The 22,863-nt window shown below is 43.5% G+C and overlaps 2 protein-coding genes across 3 annotated transcripts in view; one reads left to right on the plus strand and one right to left on the minus strand.

The window, feature by feature from the left end:
* The window catches only part of LOC139927247 (ras-related protein Rab-14-like), a 243,161-nt gene that overhangs the window by 19,494 nt on the left and 200,804 nt on the right, over positions 1-22,863 (minus strand). The gene's annotated exons all lie outside the window — the stretch shown is intronic.
* The window catches only part of LOC139930099 (protein mono-ADP-ribosyltransferase PARP14-like), a 45,222-nt gene that overhangs the window by 859 nt on the left and 21,500 nt on the right, over positions 1-22,863 (plus strand). Inside the window, exons 2-14 of the mRNA XM_071923188.2 lie at positions 1,331-1,413; positions 3,853-3,880; positions 4,144-4,212; positions 4,457-4,630; positions 11,391-11,516; positions 12,380-12,481; positions 12,628-14,812; positions 15,519-15,707; positions 16,498-16,588; positions 17,582-17,818; positions 18,249-18,470; positions 19,641-19,752; positions 21,004-21,153. Of these exons, the coding sequence (XP_071779289.2) occupies positions 1,331-1,413; positions 3,853-3,880; positions 4,144-4,212; positions 4,457-4,630; positions 11,391-11,516; positions 12,380-12,481; positions 12,628-14,812; positions 15,519-15,707; positions 16,498-16,588; positions 17,582-17,818; positions 18,249-18,470; positions 19,641-19,752; positions 21,004-21,153 (3,768 nt within the window). The remainder of the gene's footprint in view (positions 1-1,330; positions 1,414-3,852; positions 3,881-4,143; positions 4,213-4,456; positions 4,631-11,390; positions 11,517-12,379; positions 12,482-12,627; positions 14,813-15,518; positions 15,708-16,497; positions 16,589-17,581; positions 17,819-18,248; positions 18,471-19,640; positions 19,753-21,003; positions 21,154-22,863) is intronic.

The following is a 22,863-nucleotide window of genomic DNA, read 5'->3' on the forward strand; positions in this document are numbered from 1 at the left end:
ATGATAAAATGAAAATTAGTGTCCAGTTCAATCCCGACTCCCATTGCTCTAAAGGCTTTATAAGTTTTATAAAGAAAAGTATTCTCAAGGTAAGTAATATTCACCTCTTACACTTGCTTTAGTGAAGAGTTAACTGCTTTTTTTTTTGCCACATGGTAAAATAATTTGTGACGTGAATAACTGACACTGCATGAATAACTCTGGAATGCAGTTCATCAATTAGTGGATTCAACTAATTAACATTTTCAACATAACTGGACAGTTGCTGATTGAACTTACTGTGTCAAGTTCATTAAGTGAGTTTTAGATCAACTAATGAACTTTGACCCAAACACAGAAAATTAAAGGTGCGAACTGGAACTGAAAATGTCTCTTCAGAGTGATGCCATAGAAGAACCATTTTTGGTTCCACAAAGAACCTTTCAAGAATCTTTTAATATACTATAATTAATATTAAAAGGTTCTTAATTCTCAGTTATTGGATGGTGGGTGACGGCGTAAATGTGGAAAATAACCAAACCCCTCCATTGTATATATTGTGCAATTGCAAATGAGGCTACACAAGGGCAGATAAACAAAAACACAGTGCAGGTGTCTAAGCAAAGGAGTGTAGAAATGGTTCTTTAAAGAACCGACTTGGAACCAGAAATGGTTCTTCTATGGCATCACTGCGAAGAACCATTTTCGGCACCTTTATTTTTCTGTGTGAAGTTTGTACTATTTCAGTTAACTCAGAATTTCAAGGCAGAAATGAAGCTTATGTGTACTACACACATACAATAGGGACAATAGACAAAGAAGAGATAACGAATAGAATTGATGATACTTTAATTTTACATCTCTGGGTTGTGAATATGCTTTTGAATACAGAACATTGTCCCGCTGTAATGAAAATGCCTTCTTACTTCCTTCCATCTTCTTTGTCAAGTATTTTATCCTCAAATAACAATCTGTGACATTTTTATAGAAATTTGTGTTCTCCTCTGTCTCTCTGCTCTAACTCAACAGTGATCCAACCTATATCCAGTTCATAAAGCTTTTCCTCTGTCTGTTCTAAACAGCCGGTGTCCTCTGTGATGTTTTTTTACGTTTCCGGTTTGTTTGGAATCAACAGAAGAAGAAGAACTGGGTAGTTAGCATGAGCAGCGATAGCCACCATGGCTGAACAGACAAAGAAAAGAGAAACTGTAAAATTTGTTACAGTTTGTTTTTGTAAGGGCTCATCCAGTCTTACACAGTTTGGGTCCTGATCCATATTTTAACAAAGTTATTAGGGAATGATTTGTAGTTATGAAACTTATCAATACACAATTGTCTATTTTTATTCCAGTGAGAGAGAGAGTCCTTGCGAGGGAAAACCATGAAGTTACTCTGGAGAATGAAAGTCTGAAGCTGCATCTGTTTTCTCAATCAGTAAGTAAAGGCTGTTTAAAGGTGCCAGGTGTATCATTTTAACCATTAATATGTCATTGCCAAATTAATAGTGTCACTTTGGTAGAATTAGAGTTTATAAATGAGAGCATGGTGAGACGATTGGTCTCCTCTATCTCACACTGTTAGTTTTAGTGTTTCTCCACATTAAACCTGCAGTAAGTGATTTCAGACCCTGTAACCAGTCCTGAAGCTAACGTGTGCTATGTGGAGATTTCTGTGAGACGTGATGATGTAAACAAACAGCCACACAGCAGCAGCTGTGTTGTTGTTTTCACCTCTTTCCTAAAGCTTGTTGTCAGTCGGCCTGAGTAATGGCGAATCAATGAAGCGAGTGAGTAAACGTTTTCAACTAGTAAACTTGCTACCTGCCTCCTCCTCACTTGTCATTGTGGGTCATGTGACCTTCAGCAGGAGAAAAATCTGGCATGGTGAGACTGGTAACCGGCGATATTTCTCTGTACGTTTATTTTAGCCACTAGCCTTTATGCACAGTTTGTCCTTAAGGGCTTCTGTAGCCCAGTAGCTTTGCTGGGTGTTTACAAATGTGGTCAGAAAACATCGCTTAGTGTAGCTTTAAGGCTTCCTGCAATATTCCACTTAGTTTTAACATGGGAGTTTTTTGGCTCTTGACCGCCATGAAAACTAGAATATAAATAGCTAGTATCAAGCCTCTAGCATCAAGTATCTAGCATCAAGATCAGATGCAGCTGAACGAGTTTGTAGCGTTCAGATTTTTACTTCCCATTAATTTGAATGAAAACTGACATTGAACATGTTGGTGAACAGATTCAACAACAGATCCTGCTTTTAAGACAACAAAGCATCGTGGGTGCGTCGTCATTTCACATTTCTATTCTTGGTTTACACTAAAATTAGTATTTAAAAATAAAAGTAGATCTGGTCTCCTAAATAAGTAGTATCTCTCCTGACTGGTATCCCTCCACTATGTTCTCAGAAGTTGGACCAATGAGATCTTACTAGTGCGTCCGTCATTGTGCATCGATCTCATTGGTTCAAAATCATCTCTGTGGAGAGATACTTCTATTTGTGTTAACATGCAGGTGTACCTAATAATTGATTCCTGGATGTGCTGCAGTAAAAGTAGGTAGAGCTTGAACGAGGTAGATCTGCTCCAAGCCTTTTCACTACTGATTACATTTTGGAGCGTGACGCTGCAGAATGAGGGCGGGGGGGCTCTCTGCTCTATCACATATCCACCTGATCGGCTGTTTTAAAACTTGGCACAGCAACCTGGTGCAATTAGGTTATCAATAAAGTACTTACTAACCACTGAAAACTGTATAACCACTGAAAACTTTATAGACATAAGTGAAACATTTACTAATTGAACCAGAGCAGCCAATATTAGCCTTTTAATAAATATCGGCTATCATCCTGTCAGTCAACATCTGAGGTTCCTCCCTGACCACAGCTACAGAGAAACAGTCTGGAAAAACTGACATGACATTTTATTTCTGCTTCTTTTTTTATTATTATTATTTATAGGTTCAGTTTTTTGCACACTAAAATAATTTCATTAGTATGGGTTTCAGTGGAGAGTTTTAGTGTCCCCTGATGGTCTAAATGCTGTTTCAGAGGCTTTTCCAACCTGACAAGAAGAAGATTCAGGGGGAAACACTGAATATTTGGAATTTTGGAGCTTGAAAATGGTGAAATTTAAAGATGTTTAATATCATCTATTGTTTAGCTTCAATACAAAATATCAGTATCAGCTTTGAAAATCCCATATCAGTCGAACCCTGGTCCTCTGTAGCTCAATGGGCAGAGCAAGGCAGTAGCACTGACAGGGTGAAGGGTTTGATTCCCACTGGGACCGCACATGCTAAACAAATGTATTCTTGAACCTGTTAGCTGGTTTGGATGAAAGTGTAAACCAAACAGCACAAATATTATGTACACTACCTAAAGTTTGGACACACCACATTTTTTTTTCTCCACATTTTAGAATAATAGTAAAGACATCAGAACTATGAAATAACACAAATGGAATTATGCAATTAAACAAATCAAAACTATCTTATATTTTAGATTCTTTGCCTTTATGGAAAGGCAAAGGCTTTGGAAAGAAATTCATACATAGGATCAACTTCACTATTTATATTTGTCGAAGAAACTAATTTCAAGCATTTAAGCAGAAGCCTTTAGATCAAAATGGCTTTAAGAGAATGAAAAACACAGAACATTCAGTCAGGTTGGTCCAGAACTGTTGACTGGTAGTGTATATTTTTTAAGGCTTTTGAAAAAGAAAAAGCGAATGTTCTGCTTATCCACAGATATAATGTGCAGATACAGTACATGTCTTGTGATGCCAGCCTGCATATAACACAGTTTTTCACCAGGCCTGATAAACAGCCATTTCATTATGTGTGATCAGAGCTTCTCTTCTTCTCCTCCCAGATTCCACCAAAAAGTGACGACGTCTCAGGTAAAATTGCGTTGTTTTTTTTTTCATTTAGGTTTTAAGATGGCGTGCACTTTATTAACAAAAGCTTATTTAAAAGCATTTGCATTGTTTTTAATGGAGTCTTCACATTGTTTCAGACCCCTTTCCATCCTGCAAAGAAAAAAAGGAAATTTTAATTGATATAATATCCTTGATTTGCTCTTTTTTTATTTTTGTTTTGATTGAGTGTTTTATCATTGTTATACGTGCAAATAAATAATCTAAACTGAACAAACCTTTCTTAGATGTGTCCAAAGACTCCCCAGACTCTAAAGGAGGACCTGGGACCGGAGGCTCTGGAGCGGACAAAGAGGGTAAAACCAAACTGGTCGAACCCCAGTAGAAATTGTCACAGTTCTTATGTATAGTGCAACAGTAGATACATTGAAGGAAAGAGGTATGTTACTGAGGGGGAAAGGAAAGTAGGGAAGAGGAGGATGTAGGAGAGAGGACAGATATGGGAGAAAAACTCACCGACCACAATACCAGTACTGCCAAAAGTCAGTTTTGCAGGCATAAAGAAAGGTAGGACAGTTTTTTTTTGTTCTCTTCTCTCAGAAGCGCAGGCTGTCCAGAGCTTGTCTGTGGTGTTGGACAACGTCTCAGACAGCATGTCCAGGGATTTGCTGTCTATGCTGGTGGAGAACGTGTCGGGGCTGGACGAGAGCGGCTACAGCCTGGAGATCATCTGGGAGGCCAACAGAGCGGTGGTCACCTTCAACAACCCCACTGGTACGAAACAACATGCCTGCAGTTACAATGCTGCAGTCAGGACCGCCTTACCCCGCATTCAAGTGGTGTCAGATTTACGGTCTGAACGAGTTTTCCAACCAGGAAGTGAACACCTTATTCTGTCGGATGATCAAGTTGGAGAAATCAGGATTGTAGATGCAGCACGAATTGGCCGAAAATTAACCACAATCTACAAATTTAAAAGACAAGGGTATTCCTTGATAACTATATTGCTACCGCATTCAGTTTCCTGTGGTGTTTACATTCATAATGCCCTGAAATAGCCGAAGATTGCTTGCTAGCTAGGCTATCGCTAGCTCGATTGCTAACGTTAGTCTAGAAGGCCAGTAGCAGTTGAAGAAACATCAACTGTTTCTTCGACGTGTAAACAGTTCAAGAAACAGTTGAAGTGTGTGTAAACAGTTGAAGAAACGTTTTCTGACCATAAAGCACGTGAATACGAACTCCTCAGATGGCCGAGTTGTGACATATTCCCAACTCAGAGAAAAGTACGACCCGACATCACTTGAATGCAGGATGAGTCTAGTCCAAGTCCAATCAAGTTCGAGTCAAGACCAGGTCCGATGGGGGTCGAGACCAAGTCAAAACCAAGATCAAAATATCCAATAAACAGTGTATATGTCTTTCCAAATGTGAAATTTAGAATAGCAGAGGAACCACTGTTGACCGCTGTTTCTGAGATTCTGACATATTATCCTGCTTGTGATTTTTATTACTTCAATAGAATAAACGTTAATCAATAAAAGTTTGAAATACAAAAGGTGGGAAACCGTATAATGCACAAAAACAGATTGTCTCTGGTGTTGAGAAAATAAACCAAACAAAAAAACACCTCGTTTATATTTTTATATAGGCAGGAAAAAGTCAAATCAACATCCAGCAGTACCGAAACCAAGACAAGCGAGTTAAAATAGACAGGAGACTGAGACGAGTGCAAGATGTCTAAAAATGGTCTTGAGACCAGACTCACGACCGGATTGGACTTCAGTACCACAGACCTGCTGCTCCCTACAAATTATGCATTTGCCCCTTTAGGGCCAATCAGTGAATGGAAATCTTAGTTTCTCAAAAATCTAACAGGAGGACCTTTCTCATGATAAATTGCATCTACTGTATGGACTTAAGTTCATGATAGTGGCTCAAACAAGGCAAGAGATATGCTTGTTCACAGTTAATTGTTACAGCGACTCTTTAGGTCAAGAGGTGAAGTAAACATCAGAGATGCTTTGCTACAAACAGAAACTGCAGGAGCTACTTAAAGGGTAACTTCGGTATTTTTCAACCTGGACCCTATTTTCCCATCTTTTTGTGTCTAAGTGACTTAAGGGGACAAACATTTTTGAAATTGGTCCCGTATTGAGCGAGATCGCTTCAGCTGGCAGCCGCGAAACGGGCTGCAATGTAATCCGATGGGGCAAATCACACCATCAATGTTCGCACCGTCCGGTCTGTGTGTAACTTCCTGCAACAACTCAACTCTCGCGAGACTTGGTTACAGACAGACCGGATCAAGCGAAAGGTAAAGAAAAACGTTTCATTTCTCTGTAGGGTCCTTTCCATAATGTTGTCAGACACTTATAATAACAATCTGAGCCTGTCACTGGCAAAAACAATAACTTTTAGTGGACGTACATTGACGGTGCGATTTGCCCCGTCGGATTACATTGCAGCCCGTTTCGCGGCTGCCAGCTGAAGCGTTCTCGCTCAATACTGGACCAATTTCAAAAATTGTTGTCCCCTTTAGTCACTTAGACACAAAAAGATGGAAAAATAGGGTCCAGGTTGAAAAATACCGAAGTTACCCTTTAAGATCTGGTTTTGCAAGTTCCTCCTCATGGTGGTATTCCTTGGTGGGAGGGTGGTCAGAGCATTCACATTGTTGGGAACCCTTCTGCATCTTCAGCAGGTATCTCAGGGTCACAAGCGTTTCGCCCCTTAGCCTGTACGCCTCGCCTGAGTAGGGCAGCGAAGACCAAATTAGCCTTCGCCTGCAGAAGGGTTCCAACTGCGGGCTCTCATCAACCACAACCATGAGCTGGTCTCAGCTGCCATGGCTATCTCCCTAGTGGCTGTCTTCAGTTGTTTGGGTTCCAAGCCGGCCTTCTGTAAGAAATAGCGCACTGATGTTGCTGGGAAACCGCGGCAGCCGACTTCAATGGGGAATAAGGTTGCGTGCCATCCTTTGACAAGAGCCTCATCAATCAAATCCTGGTACTTGGCTTTCTTCAATTGGTGAGAGATGGCTAGCCTGTCCTCCCAGGGCACTGTGAGTTCAGCTACTAAGATGGTTTTTGTGCTCCTGGATAGAAGAACCATGTCTGGTCAGAGTGAGGTTACTGCCACCTCTTCCGGAAAGACAAGTTTCTTCTTTAGGTCCACTTGCATCTCCCAGTCAGAAGCATGATGCAAAATGGAGGGCGGGTTCTTGGCAGTTGTTCTTGCTCTAGGAGCCTTATCTCCTTCCCTTTGGAAATTGACAAATTCGGGTGGTGATGCCTGGTGTTTGTTGGCTTTGACCCTCTGCAGGTCCACCCATTTGGCAATTTCTATAAGGACCTTGTCGTGCCTCCACCTGTATCGGCCTTCTCCCTGTGCTTTGGGACATCCAGTCAAGATGTGATTCAGTGTGCAAAAGGTTGCTCCACACTGCTTGCAGGATGGGTCTTCTTCTTTTCCCCAGATCTTTAGGTTGTTTGGGGTTGGCAAGAGGTCACCCACAGTGCACAGGCGGAAGGTCAACTTGCCCTGGTCGGTACCCCAGAGTTCCTTCCAGGACAGTGAACGCTCGAGTGCCTGGTCCCACTGCATCCACTGTCCCTGGCAGGCGAGCCCTACCGCTTTTACACGGCGGTTTTCTTCTGCTGCCTCTCGGACCCTTTGCACCACGAGTCCTCTCTTGCCTTTGGCATTGGCCTTGCTCCATCTCTTGGCATTGTAGTTTCCAAGTCCTAGCCCTCCTTGACAGAACACCCCGACGATCTCCTGATGTTTCCAGTGCGCTTCTGCTTCCATCACTGCTTCCTGGGGCTTCCACTTCCTGCCGCACTTGATGGTCTTGTTAGTGTGTCGGACTTTCTCATCCTCAGACAGAAGCAGTGTGCTGACTGCTCTTGCCTTGGTGACTTTGATTTCTTCCACCACTGATGAGACTGGTAAGCGGAGCTTGTCTTACTGTACAGGTTGAAAGAGCTGAAAGTTGGGGGAACACCCAGCCATCTTTGCACGAATTTACTGCACAGTCTCTTCATTGCTTCCACTTGAGTCATGGGAAAGTCATACAGTAGGAATGGCCATTGCAGTCTGGGTATGATGCCATGCTGGAGGCTGGAGGCTAAGAACAAAGGTCGAACTGTACAAGAGCAATGTAAAATCAGTGCTGTTGTATGGTTCAGAGTGCTGGTGAGTGACAACACGTGACATGAAAAAGATCGATGCCTTCCATAATGGATGCCTCAGGAAAATCTGCCGCATCTTCTGGCCTGAGAAGATCTCAAATGAACAACTATACAAGATGACTAAGTGCAACAGTGTGGTGCTGGAGATCAAACGCCACCGATTTCGATGGCTAGGGCATGTCTTCAGAATGGACCAGGATCGAATGCCTACGGTTGCACTAAGATGGACTCCATCAGGGAAAAGGAAGCAAGGCCGGCCCAAAACAACTTGGGGCCGAACTGTGACAGCTGAGTTAAAGGAGATGGACCTAACATGGGGCGAGGCACAGCATGCAGCACAAGATGGGTCTAGATGGAAGCAGATCGTCGAAGCCTTATGTCCCACCAGGGACGAAAAGGATTAAGTAAGTAAGTATGATGCCATGCTGGAAGCACTACACCTTAAACCTCCCAAGCAGCTGGCTGTTGTCGATTGCCTTGAGCCAGATGTTTAGTTGAGCCATGGTGTCTTTGAGGTTGCCGCTGTCCTTCAGGGTGCTGTCATAATTCTTTCCAAGGCATCGGATTCCTTGTTCTTGAATCGTTGGAATCTCAGACCCTTGAATGCTGAAGATGTTTTTTGTCAGCTTTCCTTTCAGGATACTTAGTCTCCTAGATTTTTCTGGTTTGAATTGCATCCGTGACCATGTAGCCATCTTCTCCAGCGAGCTTAGGATCCATCGTGTTCCTTGGATCGATGGAGTCATCACAGTTATATCATCTATGAAAGCTCTGCAGGCCGGATGTCTTGTATCGTCATCCGCTTTTGGCCCTCTACATTGCATTCCTCCTGCCTTTAGTAGTAGATTCATGGCAGTCACAAACAGGACCACGGCTATTGTGCATCCTGCCATGATGCCCTTCTCGAGCCTCTGCCATTTGGTGGTGAAGTTTCCCACAGTGAACCTCATCTTCAGCGAATCCATGTGTGACATCACGAGCTTGACTACTTCTGATGGTACTTGGTAGTGCTCCAATGCATTTTGGATCAGCTGGTGGGGTACACTAGGGTAGGCTTTGGCGAGATCTAACCATATGACTGAGAGTGTGTTCTTGTTACTCTTGGCTTCCTTGATGACCTGGCTGATCACTGATGTATGCTCCAGGCATCCAGAGTACCCCGGGACTCCTCCTTTTTGGACACTTGGGTCAATGTACTCATTGGCGAGTAGATAAGGTGTTAGTCTTTTGGCAATGATGGACCAGAATATTTTCCCTTCTACATCTAACAGGGAGATCTCTCGAAACTGGTCAAGTCCTGCCGAGTTCAGTTCTTTAGGGACAAAGCAGCCCTTAGCGAGTGTCCAGAGCCAGGGTTCCTGCTTCTTCTTCCAGAGTGTCCGTAAAAGCTTCGATAACCTCTTCAGTAGCTGTGGACAGTTTTTGTAGATCTTGTAAGTGGTGCCTGATGGTCCTGGAGCAGATCCTGCTCGAGCTTTTTCCACTACTGCCCTTACTTCGTCAAGGGTGATGTCTGCCATGCTGAAAGGGGTGTGTGGCTTGAGTGTTGGCAGCTGGAAAGGACAGTCCCCCTGTGGAATGTCTCTGCTGGGGTCGCCATGTGCTGCTGCCACACTGTCCTCCACTTCTTCCATAGAACATATCAGTCTCCCACTTTTAGGCTTTCCGAGGAGGTCAGCTGTGAACTGGAAGGGGTTGTTAAAAAAGGCTTTCCTCTGTCGACGCTTCTCTCTCTGCTTTCTCCGGATTGTCTCTGCCTTGCGAAGATGAAATAGGTTTTTCCGCACCTCTGAGCTTAGTTGGTTCAGGGCTGCTTTTTCCTCATCACCTGCTTTCCGCCACCTTTTCTTGAGCATCCTTAGTTCTTTTTGCAATTCTGTGATCTGGCGCTGCCTCCTACTGGGACCTGCTGGTGGCTTGACAGTTTTGCCTTCCTTCACACCAAAGGCATCTTGGCATGCCTGATACACGACTTGCACCATGGTCTTTATCTTCTTGGTTGCATCTCCTTTCAGGGTGTTGTCCAGGATGATGCTCAGATCTTCATCCAATTGTGCCCATCTGCGATCTGCTGCTGGTGGTAAATTCAGTCGTGGTTTCCTCTCAAAGTCCTCTAGACTTTCGGATTCACCCCCTCTTCTTGTGCTCTGAGCAGGTTGAGCAGAGAGGTCCGGTTGCATCTTTTGGCTTCACTCTCCTGTATTGCTGCATCCAATCTCGTAGTCCTTATACCATTGTCCGGGTCTTTGGCCGTGTGATCCGTCCTTAATGACAGATTATCCTCCCCCCTCCTCAGTCTGCCCGGAGGTATTCCCTCTGTTTAGTACTTGTAGCTTGTTTGTGCAGTGCGTCGGGGTGCTAGCCCTAACACTATTGCGTGCCGTCTTTCCAAGCTGTTGTCCATTCTTTCACGGATGTCCGTGGGTCTTCCCCCACTGCCAATGGGCCTTTCCCCATGGTCACAATAGTACAGGTGAAGTAAACATCAGAGATGCTTTGCTACAAGCAGAAACTGCAGGAGCTACTTAAGATCTGGTGTTGCAAGTTCCTCCTCATGGTGGTATTCCTTGGTGGGAGGGTGGTCAGAGCATTTGCATTGTTGGGAACCCTTCTGCATCTTCAGCAGGTATCTCAGGGTCACAAGCGTTTCGCCCCTTAGCCTGTACGCCTCGCCTGAGTGGGGCAGCGAAGACCAAATTAGCCTTCGCCTGCAGAAGGGTTCCAACTGCAGGCTCTCACCAACCACAACCATCTTGAGCTGGTCTCAGCTAGCAATGGCTATCTCCCTAGTGGCTTTCTTCAGTTGTTTGGGTTCCAAGCTGGCCTTCTGTAAGAGACAAGATAAGGTAGTAATAATATTAATGATTTTCAAGATACTGTATGTGACTAACAAACATCATACCTTGTCCTCTTGTTACTCTTTTAAAATTATTTCTGCCCATTTTGGAAAATCATTTAATGGCCATTTAAAGACTATTACTTGATAAAATACTAACATTATCAAGGATGGAAGCATATGTTTTTTTTACTAGTTAGTGATGAATGTGACATATCAGTTAAAATTGAACATATATATAATTTTGGAATGAAACCTTTCACTTCATCCACATATAAAAATGAAGGGCTTCATAAATGGTATATATCCATAAAGCAGCGGTCATTTTGTCAACCAGTGACTTAATATCATTTGCTTTACCTTTGTACTGCCAATAATTTTGTAAGATTTTGTCTAACTTTTTCTTCAAAAGGTGGAAATCTCATTTTGGAATGAAACTTCACATACAGTAACTACAGTATGTGATAAGATTGTTTAGGTTTGGAGGAGTAACAGATATATTTTGCAGATGTGGAGAGGTTCCTCACTGTGAGCCAGAGCAGCATGAAGCTCCAGAGACACGGACTGACCGCTCGGCTGCTGGAGGCAGCAAAGAGCGTCCGAGTCGACAGTCTTCCTCCCACCGTGGTGAAAGGTAACACCATTCCAAAACATGCAAATCTGGCTGATGGGTCATGCTCCAAAATAGCCAATCAGAGGTGAATACCAGAATCAGAATGACTTTTTTTCCTAAGGAGAATAAAAGTAGGCTACAGGAATTTGTTTTGGCACAAAGATACCTGTCTAATTCTAACAGGATTCAAATAGGAAATAAATAAGGTTTTCACAGCACAAAATGACCACAATATAAAGGGTGTCCCAAAGGAAATGTGTTAGTTAAGGAGGTGGTGGTGGCAGTGGGGGGGGGGGGGGCACCTTTTTGTAAAGTCCATGGACATAAACTCCAATCAATTACTTGACAAGTCAAACTTTGAAAAAAAAAATTGAGGTATTTATCTCACTCGCTAACGCAGCCAATTAGCAACATTTACGCATGACAGTTCAGTCAGTACTTCTGGCTAAATGGTTTTGAACATCTCAAAGATTTCAGAATATGCAAAGCAGCATCATCATCTCTGTTTGGAGATTTCCAACTGGAATAAATGCACAGAATTTGACTTGGTGGCATTGGTGGAGAGATGTATTACTGGCTGATCTAGTAGTACAGTACATACTGACACACATGGTACAGGACAACAGGACCTTAAATACAATGCAAGGGCACAGTACAAGCCATGCAATAGACAGTAGACTATACATATCACACTATGAAACTTGTATAACTTGTATTATTTTCAACACATGGGGAAGACATGTTGGAGAGTTAAAATCCCTTTTCATCTTTTCAACCCCCAAGTTTCCTGTTTGCAGCACTTATATGATTGCAGTTAGAAATTTGGGTACTTGATTTTTGTATTCCTAGTAAGTTGCCCTAACCATGTCTGTATTCCTTTACAGAGATGCTGGAACTCTTCTTTGAGAAGAGCTGGGTTCTGCCAGTCAACATCATCATGATCCCAGAGGAACAGGCTGCCACTGTCACTTTTGATGACCCTGAAGGTAAAAACCTGTTCTTTGAATTACCTCTAGTACTGTTGTTTGACCTACTGTTATTCCTTAAAGTGTATTCTTACTTTACACTTATGAAATATTAATTAAATCTATTATACACTAATTATATGATTATATTCCCGTTATTGCTGCAGTTGTGAGAAGCATTTCCAAGAAAGAAGACCATGTTATCCGCTCGGTTCCAGTCAAGCTGTATCCGTACTACGAGTCCCTGGGCACCGCCCTGTATGGCAAAGAGAGACCAACATGGAAGATGCCTGAGCCTTTCACAGAGAGCGTTCACCACGTTGTCTGGAAATTCCTCCTGATGAAGAAACAGTTAAAAACCATCAATGAACAGATGAGTCCCTACTTCTGCAGTGTGGACTTGGACAAACCAGAGATGAAGCTCAGCCCTCTCCCTACCTTGTTGAGGCAGAAAGGTCTTACTGCAAGACATGTGGATGAATGGATGGGCAAAGCCTTGGAGGCCTTCCGTCAGCTCTTGGCTCAGTATACAGCCTTCGAGTGTGCAGCAAACGCTCCAGCATGGAAAGCAGCAGAGAAAGACGTCCGTTCGGTCGTGAAAGAAGACGCCGTCCTGGTGATGGATGCATCCAGGGGGACTTTGACCGTGGCAGGCCGGGCTGACGATATGAAACGGATCAGGGCTCCTGTGGAGAATATTGTTCTTAGGGCCATGAATCAGATTGAACGGCAGAGGGATGGTGTTTCGGAGGTGATGGATGTGTCCCCTGCTATGTTCTACATCCTGAAGCAGGAAGGGTTGCAGAAGGCAGCGTTGGACATTTCCCCCGAGTTGATCCTCTCCTACCGAGAAGACACCAAGAAATTAACCATTTCAGGACTTAGCGCAGAGGTTTATCAGGCAAAGTCTTGGATCTTGGAGAGGAACATGAATATGAGTAAAAAACAGCTGGATGTGGACCCACATCTCCTAGACTTCCTCAAGACAGTGGATTCCATGGAGATGTCGCAGGACCTGTTCACATCCCAAGGCATAAAGGCCGTCTACAGTGTTGAGAGCAGAGGAGTTGTCCTGACAGGAAGCTCTGATAGCGTCCTTGCTGATGCTGAGAGGAAGGTGAAGATGGTTTTGTCCCTGCAGACTCTGGATGTGGAAGATCAGGAAGTGATGAGAATGCCCAAGTGGATGGAGTTGAACCAACAACTTTTAGACACCTACAACTCCTCAAAGAAGAGAACAGTGGTTATCCAGACCCACCCAGAGAGAAGAGACAAAATAACAGTGGCCGGCTTCCTTAATCCAGTGAAAGAGGTCAGCCGCAGCCTGAGTGACTTTGTTGTGAATTACTCACGAGTCCAAGAAGCCATTCGTGTCAAGTCCTGCGCTGTTGTTCAGTTCATTCAGGAGAAAAAAGACTGGACCAGTATTGCCAAAGCTGATGAGGTGACAGTCCATTTCAATTCCACAAGGCCAAGAATCAACATCTCTGGTGCTCGTCTTCACGTCCAGAAAGCCAAGGCCTCCTTTCAGGAATTGGCTGCTTCTCTCTTCACTGACGACTTCTCAGTCGACAAACCCGGGGCTAAGAAGTATTTCCTGTCTCAAGGAAGCCTGTTTCTGTCTACAGTAATGAAAGAGTTCAGCTGTGTGGTGGTGCTGCGTCCAGAGAATGAAGAGGAAGAGGAGGAAGAGTACTATGAGGAAGAATATGGCCTTGGAATGTCAAGCTACTGCAAAGTGCAGACAGCCAGTGGAGTTCTGGTTTCAGTCAGCAAGGCGGACATCTGCAGCTTCAACGTCGACGCAGTGGTCAACGCAGCCAACGAGGACTTGCAGCACATCGGGGGCCTGGCTAAGGCCCTGCTCGAGGCCGCAGGACCACAACTGCAGAAACTCAGCAACAACTACATCTCCAAAAACGGCCGTCTTCGTCCAGGTGACGCCGTGGTAACAGATTCATGTAACCTGCCTTGCAAGTATGTAGTACATGCAGTCGGTCCACGATTCTCTGATTCTGACAAGAAGACGGCAGTGTCACGTCTGAAGCTCGCTGTTAAAGAAAGTCTGAGACAGGCAGTGGCATTCAACTGCTCCACTGTTGCTTTGCCGGCAATCAGCTCTGGTGTGTTTGGCTTTCCTCTTGAACTCTGCGTTGAGACCATAGCTCAGGCAGTGCGGGAGTGCTGTGAGAGTCGGGGAGGTCTAGGCTCATTGACTGAGATTCACCTGGTGGACAACAACGATAACACAGTGAGATCCCTGGCCAAGGCTGTAAACAAAGAGTTCTCTGACCTTGGACCTGAGATGACATTACCACAGCAGGTAGACGGAAGAGGCAGAGGGTCTTCAAGGTAAATTAAAGTAAAGCAGATCATTATAATGACCTTTGTTCTTGATTAGAATATATTAAAAAGATATGATTTGGTCCCAGTAGGAATGGAACCTCTAACTCTGGCAGTGTTAATCAACACCAACAGATTGCAGAGGCTGTGGCAGTTAGATAGAAATTAACTAAATGGAATATTGTCGCCGTTTGCTATGTATCCTACATTTCAATAACATTAACTGGAGTGGTTGTCAACTTTTTTGGCAAGTATGTCCCTAAAAAAAGGAAATGGCTACTCGGAACTCCCTAAGTGGGCATGCATGCATGGGAAGATGAACTGGGACAGCAAACAATGATTTTACTTTTACTTTATTCTAAATATTTCATTTGATTGATTGTTGGACTACCCAGTTCTTCTGTTCATTCCAAAATAAACTGGAAACATAAAATGCATCACCAGAGGATTTGTCCCTGGAAACACCTACTAGACAAAACGGATGTAGCAAATGTAAAGGTTTCATGAACTAGCTGTAGGTGAAATCACTATTGTGTTAGTTATCAATCAGTCTCCGATAGAGAGTAGCAAAATGGAAATGTATTTTTATGAAAATTTCAGAGATTATTACTTTAAACAATTCACAACTGCCAAAATCATCTAGTGAGTCTCCTTGGGTCCTTATCCCTAGGTGAGAACCATCATGTTTTAATGATGATTATTTTTCTCCTCCTAGTGGGTCTTGGGGGAGAGGTCAGGGGGCGCATGGTGGCCAGTCACCCAGGGGCCATGGGATGAGCGACAGAGGAGGAGGACGAGGAAGAGGAGGTGGAGGAGCTGGCAGGAGAGGAACTGCATCTCAGAGAGGCCTGGGAGCTCCGAGCCCCAGGGGAAACTTCAGGCCTGCTGGGGCAGAGAGAGCAGGGTAAGGGGCATTCTTTAGACTCCTGTGATGCAGATATTTAGCTTCCTGGAACGACATCTAAGAGGTTGAGTCACAATTTGTGGAAGTAAATAATCAGAGCTGTAGTCAAGACCACATTAGTCGAGTCCAAGTCACTTCCAAGGCCAGGTGCAAATGGGGTCAAGACCACATCAAAACCAAGACCAGAGCAAATCCTATTCAAGAGCAAGACCAATAGAGTACATGTCTTTCCAAGTGTAAAAATTATGATTAAAAAAGTTTCTTAAGGATGAACAGAGATGTAGATCTATTTGCAAATCCAGTCTGAACCTTACCCTTACCCATCCAACAAATCAGTGCAAAGGATTTTGACAAATCAAGGCACAGAAGTTTGAGAACCATTAAATAAACAGGTTTCTACAGGTGAAATCCCTTAAATTGTTTGTAGGGGTGATAAAATTACCCACATCTTGAATTTTTAGATAGGCAGGAAAAAGTTGACATCAGCATCCCATAGTGGTAGCCAAGTCCAAGTCAAAATAGGCATGAGACCGAGATAAATTCAAGAGTAAAAAAAGTATAAGTTTTTCGAGACCGGACTCAAGACCATGACTGGACTGGACTGATTTGTTGATTGATTGATAGACCTTGCATTGACATTTTATTGCCATCTTGCTAGCCAGCCACCTTCTGCCCATTTTCCTTGATGTCTGAATAACAACAGTCCTTACAAAAATATTCTGGTCCCATTAAGACTGAACTTCCTCAGTGTGATGACATCATTCTTGAGTCGTTCTCTTATTGGTTCTAGGTTCGGGAGGGTGGAGCAGGACGGAATCACCACGGTCACATCAGAGGGTCTGAAGATCATTCTTAGGAAGGGAAATATCCAAGACCAGTTTGTGAGTACACACCCTGATTTCCCTTTTTGATACCTTTTAAAGCATTATTTTAATAATTCTTCAGATTTTTTTTTACTAAAAATGAATGCACTCACGGAATTGTCAGGTGCTTTGGATAAAAACATCCACTAGATGGCATAGCTGAGGTTTTGTGAAAAGTTCCTGGACTAGTCTGTATACAACTAGTCTGAGAAACCCAGAAGCTCGCGCAACACAAAGCGAGAACGTTGCACAAGCGTCTGGGGGCAAGGGATAGAAATCCTGTACAGGAAACAGAACGAGGCGGCGGGGAGGAGTAAACGAGTAAACGCCCCAATATTTTCGCTGTTGTTGCAGTGAATAGTCACCAACATACGTTACATTTTGTGATACGTTGCTACCAGAGCCTTGATATAATATCAAAGGTCTGGTAGTGAGACTAGTATACAACTAACCTTGCTTTAGTGCATTCCTTCCTTTATCATCATTATATTGCTAGCCCTTGGTTACCATTTTTCAGACTGGGCTTGGACAATATTGCCCCTGAAGATCAGAATTTGAATGTGGTTTAATGCAGATGTTTTGCAGCCAGAATGACACCCCAGACTACTACCTAAAAACAATAGGTAATAGGACCTCTTGCCATCAGGGCTTCTAGACTGTCTAGACTGTCCCTGACCTTGCTTAGGTTATCACTTCCTAAACTCACTTTTATAGATTTGCTTTCATGTAATGATCCTTTATGGTCATTTTGGTGAAATAGCACAAAGCACAAACCTTTAGTGACTCTGGGCCTTAGTGTCTTGCTCAAGGATGCTTCAGCAGGGCAGACATTGGCTGACATGAGAGGCTTGAACCCTGGTCCTCCAGTTGAAGGATGGTCTCAAACCACATTGTCACCTAATGTACAGGAATTGTTCTTGGTGTCACTGGTGCAGTGTGTCAGAGGAACCACTGGTTCACTATGGATTAATGTCTAAACTCACTGTACGTCTCTTCGGTTTTGGTCCCCAGACTGACGTTATCGTCAACACTATCTCAGAGAACCTGAACCTGAACCAAGGAGCCATTTCTAAGGCGATCCTGGAGGCGGCCGGACCTGGACTCCAGTCAGCCGTCAAGTTGGAAGCTGGAGCGGCCACGCTGCCGTACGGTGATGTCATCATCACCAACAGCTTCAACCTGAAGTGTCAGAAGATCTTCCATGCTGTTTGCCCCTCCTGGGACAATGGAGCTGGCCGGGCAGAGGAGGTGAGTGGTTTCATTAAGATCATTTTATTATCATTAAATTATATTTTAGACAGCTGATACTCATATCCATAGCAACTTTAAATGAATGCAACAATAGGGTAAACTTAAATTCCTTGATTGGCAATATTACTAGGACCAATAGTAAGGACAGCAAGGGTTGTTATATTTGGTATAATTAAGAGCAGGGATGCAATGTGAGGAATTTAAACATACTTAGAAGCCTTTTTAACAGCCAGTTAGATGATTTGAACCAGCAACCTTCCAGGGGCAAGTCAGATTATCTGACATTCAGGTTACCACCATCCTCATGAGTTTATGGAACTTATTTTACCATCATGTTACTGCTCTGTACCACAGCTCGTCTACCCCACAGACTTTGTATTTCATCTTTTGTCTTTCTTCTTTTCTCAATGTCTTCTCTTCATGTCAGGAATTAATATCAATCATCAGATATTGCCTGGAAGACGCTGAGAAGCTTCAAATGGCATCGCTGTCTTTCCCAGCCATCGGTACAGGCAACCTGAGCTTCCCCAGAGATCTGGTGTCCAGACTGCTGCTGAGGGAGATCCAGACCTACAGCCACAGAAGAACTCCACAACATCTGAGAGAGGTGGCCATTGTGGTGCATCTCAGTGACAGCCGAACTGTCGATGTGAGTTTCCATTTTGTTGAAGATAGCTGGGTGTGTTTGAGGGCACGTTCACAGCCAGCATGTTCTGAGCATTTTATTCGAAATCTGCAGTGTTTCCTCCTTTAGTTCAGTTTGTTTGTCCAGGTGAGAACAATGTCATTTGAACTCTGGTGGCACCAAATAACAGCACCGAGAGTATCAGTCCTCTAACAAGAGAACTGCAGTATTTGCTAGTTATCTTGCTAACTAACAAAATAGCATCATGTCTTGGCCAACCTGATCTGCCGAGGGCAAATGTGTTATTATCCTATCTTTTTAATGGCTATGACCGGAAGGTAGTAGCCTATTGAAAACCCCTTTAGCCACAGTGAAGTTCCAGGTGTTTCTCTCAACATGGAGACTTGACTCTTTGATCCACAGTAGATGTGGTGTTCAGAGTCGCCTACTGGTAAAGACATGAACAGCTTCACTTGGTGACTACCATTAGCTCTCATAAAAACAAAGCACAATAATGTCATGAAAGCGCCGTAAAAGAGCATTATTGATTCTGCCAGCTCCTCTCACATTTGCTGCAATTCCTTCGGCTATGTCGTTATTTACTTTCGAGAGCGAGTAAAATGAAAGTACGTTGGTAAAGTAATTATGCTAAATTTTTCTCTGAATATTCGGCGCCGACGATATCGTTGTAGTGTGAATGCTTGAGCAACAGTGTATCGTTATAGTTTATAGTTATCTTTATAGTGTTGCTCTAGGTGTGATTGACAATGAAAACGCAATATCATGTATACCACCATAACTGTGTAGGTCTTGACGGCACTTCTCCCGCAACTTTCAACAATGGGTAGTCAGTCACTCAGTCAGTCAGTTATTTAGCTACTGTCACTCTTCTAGGCCGGTCCCATTGGCCTGGCAAATATCATAGTGACAGTATGGAGTCTACAACAGACACAGGTGCAGCACAGGTGTAACCTTTGCTAGGCAGCTAACGTTATCGCTACTGTTGTTGTTGCATCCTGCTCACCTGTAAGGGAAGGCGAATCACCAGTTTTATTGTGCCTGAAATATTAGAAGTGAGGAAGAACATGAATACTTTGCAGGGAATTGCAAAGTCGGTCAAATTGGCACTGAACAGGAGCCTGAGCAGGGAGTCGAGCTGTGGGACCGAGTTATTTCCTTCTTCCTGTTTGCCAGTGTTTTACCAGGGAGTTCAAAGGTCAGACCCAGGGAAACATCCCACATGAAGCAAGTGATTTTGACCAATCACCACGAAGACAACCACCCACCCAATCACAACAGTCCTCAGGTAAGAAGCCTCTTTGTTTTCAACCTTTACTTATCCAGGGAGGGGTTTTTCCTGAGCATGCATACTCACTTTCTGCACTATCCTGCTTCACATTCATACAGTACACACATTTATTCACACTTGGGTTGTGTTCACACCAATACAACACAGACTTCTGTTACTGGCCACTGAGCAGCTCCACTCACACAGGAACATAAAGGAACCCTGCACAGGTTTTTCAAGCCAGTCTGCGTTTTCAAACCGACAACCTACTGGCCACAAGCCCGCTTCTTGTTCAGCCCACGGTTGAACATGAGACCATATGTCTGTGAAGAGAGGCCTTTCACACAATGTTGTAGAGTGGTGACCAGTGGTTACGAGGGACATGCCAACACTTTGGAGGAGTAACAGCAAAAGTAAACACTGTTTGCTCATCACCTCTTCCCTCCTGACCGTTTTCCCCCTTTTGTAGAATGGTTTAAACATCCTATCAATGCACAGAAATCACCCAATTTCTGTGTTTTGTCAGGTAGGAAGAGGTGATAATGTTACAGTGTTTAGTTTTGTTGTAGCATGTCCCTTTAATCAGTAGTAACCACTCTCCAAACAAACCTTACTGATGTGGAAGAAAACTCAGGGTGAAAGAGTGGCAGTTTGACAGGTTTATTCAATCTGCAGGTTGGGAACCAAGGAACTCAAAATCTGGATGATTGCACAGTTTTATAGTATTGAATATTCATGATTATGTTAATGCAGATAGAATATAATAAAGCGATAGTCAAAAAGTATAAGGTCATATGAACAAGACTGAACAACTAATGATAATAATAGTTCTAGCACTTTAAGGAGATGAAGAGGTGACACCCCTCTTCTAGAAGACTGTCAGTGCCACTTGGTCAATGTTTTCTATGAGATTTGCAGATTTGAGGCATTTGCACATTCCAGACTCACAGCTCTGTGAGAAACATGCAAGATGTTATTTTAGAGTTTAATCTTATAATGGTGAAGCAGATTCAGTATTCCTGAGTTTTAGACACTTAAGGTGTAAGTATGGGTCAGAGGTTACATATTAAGTGAGCATATAGGAATGTTGCTTAGTATAGGTACTTTTCCATTTCATCCTCAACACTGACAATCCACTACTGTTATCCAAGCTACTGGCTAGCCTTGAAAACCAGTTTTGTGGTTTAATTTTAAAGTAATGCTCTTACATGATTTGTTTTGTAATGGCATGGCTAAGCTGTTGTGTGTGTGTGTGTGTGTGTGTGTCAGGGTCCTTTGGCCAGGTATCGTCCCCCTCTCTTGGTGTGTACAAGATGCAGATGGGTCATCTCAACTTAGAGGTGTCATCTGGTGACATCACCAAGGAGACCAGCGATGTCATCGTCAACTCCTCCAATAAGGACTTTAACCTCAAATCAGGTGACTGTCCCTCCTCACGGTGCTGTGGCTGATAAACATATAACTCTGGGTTTTCCCTCGTCCTGATACATGACAGTCTCTTTCTCTATTTGTATGGGAGAGAATGTCATATCAAACACCATGCAGAGTCAGACAGTTTAAACCTGCAATAAGCGATTTCAGACCCTGTAACCAATTCTGAAACTAACGTGTGGTACGTGGAGATTTCCGTGAGACGTGATGACAGCCACACAGCAGCAGCTGTGTTGTTGTTTTCTCCTCTTTCTTAAAGCTTGTTGTCAAAGTCGGCCCGAGTGATGGCGAATCGATGAAGCGAGTGAGTAAACGTTTCAACTAGTAAACTTGCTACCTGCCTCTTAACTTGACATTGTGGGACATGTGACCTTCAGCAGGAGAAAAATCTGGCAAAGCGAGACCGGCGATATTTCTCTATAGGTACGTTTATTTTAGCTATTAGCCTTTATGCACGGTTTGTCCTTAAGGGCTTCTGTAGCCCAGTAGCTTTGCTGTGTGTTTACAAATGTGTTGCGGTTTCTATCACTCTCTAGTGATCAGAAAAAACGCTTAGTGTAGCTTTAACGGTGCGTTCACACCAAACGCGAAGCAAATCTTCGCCTCGCGTTACTCGCGCGAGTTTGACTGTGGGATCATTTGTGCGAGTAACGCGAGTACACAACCCACAAATATTCAAGTAACGTTATGCCGGGAAAGCCAGCTGTGCTAACGGTTGTGCTAACTGGGGCTAATGCTTGTTGCTAACTTGGTTCATAGTAAAGTACAACCGATAGCTGGAATAAAGTAACAGACACATATTTTCAGAACTTACAAGGTAGTCCAACTTCCTCGCTGACTTTTCTCCAAGCCCTCTCCTTTTTGTTACGGTCTCTGTATGCCAGGAGACTTGTATCGTACAGCTCCGGGAGCCCACAGACGGCTACTATTAGCTTATCCTCCATTTTGTGATTCAACGTCAGGACGTCAGTGACATTGGGAGAATCTCAACGCTGATAGGCTTTCGCGACACAGCGTCACGCAAATTTTCCGCTCAAGTTGAAAAATTTCAACTCACGCGACTACACGACTGAGGCGAATTTCGCATCATTCACATCATTCGCGTCATACGCGTCGCCCGGCGCATTGACGCGTTTTTGCATTGACTTTGTATGTAATCGCGCCGCGTGAAAAATTCGCTTCGCGTTTGGTGTGAACACACCTTAATGTTGCCATGCTTAACAGCAAACACACGTATCTTGTAGAACATAACTTAAAGAGTGACGTTTCCCCCAGTTTCAGTTCCTCTCCCCCTACCCCGCAGGTTTGAAAAATGCAATGAAATCGGCGTTAGAGCAGTGGTGGAGAAGGGGGGTATCAAATCAATCTGATTATGTAGAGTCAGACTAAAGTAAGACACTATCATCCAATGACGTTCACCCACTTTTGTTTTGGTTTTTTTTGGCGTCACCAATCAACAATTGTTGATTTAGCGCCTAAAACAGTTTAACATATGCACTTAGGGTTGAGGTAATGCCTAGTATTATTGTCTTCTATTTCTAACCCCAACACCTAGTGTTTCTGATCCCTTTAGACAAATCATTAGGGTCCTCTAGCAAATTCAGTAAATGAACCGAGCAGCCTTTCTTTCAATGTCATTTAAAATTTCAATTTTTATGGCTACTTTGCCTGTTATTCACAGATTGGAGTTTAATTATG

This window comes from Centroberyx gerrardi, chromosome 8, assembly GCF_048128805.1.
Source record: "Centroberyx gerrardi isolate f3 chromosome 8, fCenGer3.hap1.cur.20231027, whole genome shotgun sequence".
Taxonomy (NCBI): Eukaryota; Metazoa; Chordata; class Actinopteri; order Beryciformes; family Berycidae; genus Centroberyx; species Centroberyx gerrardi.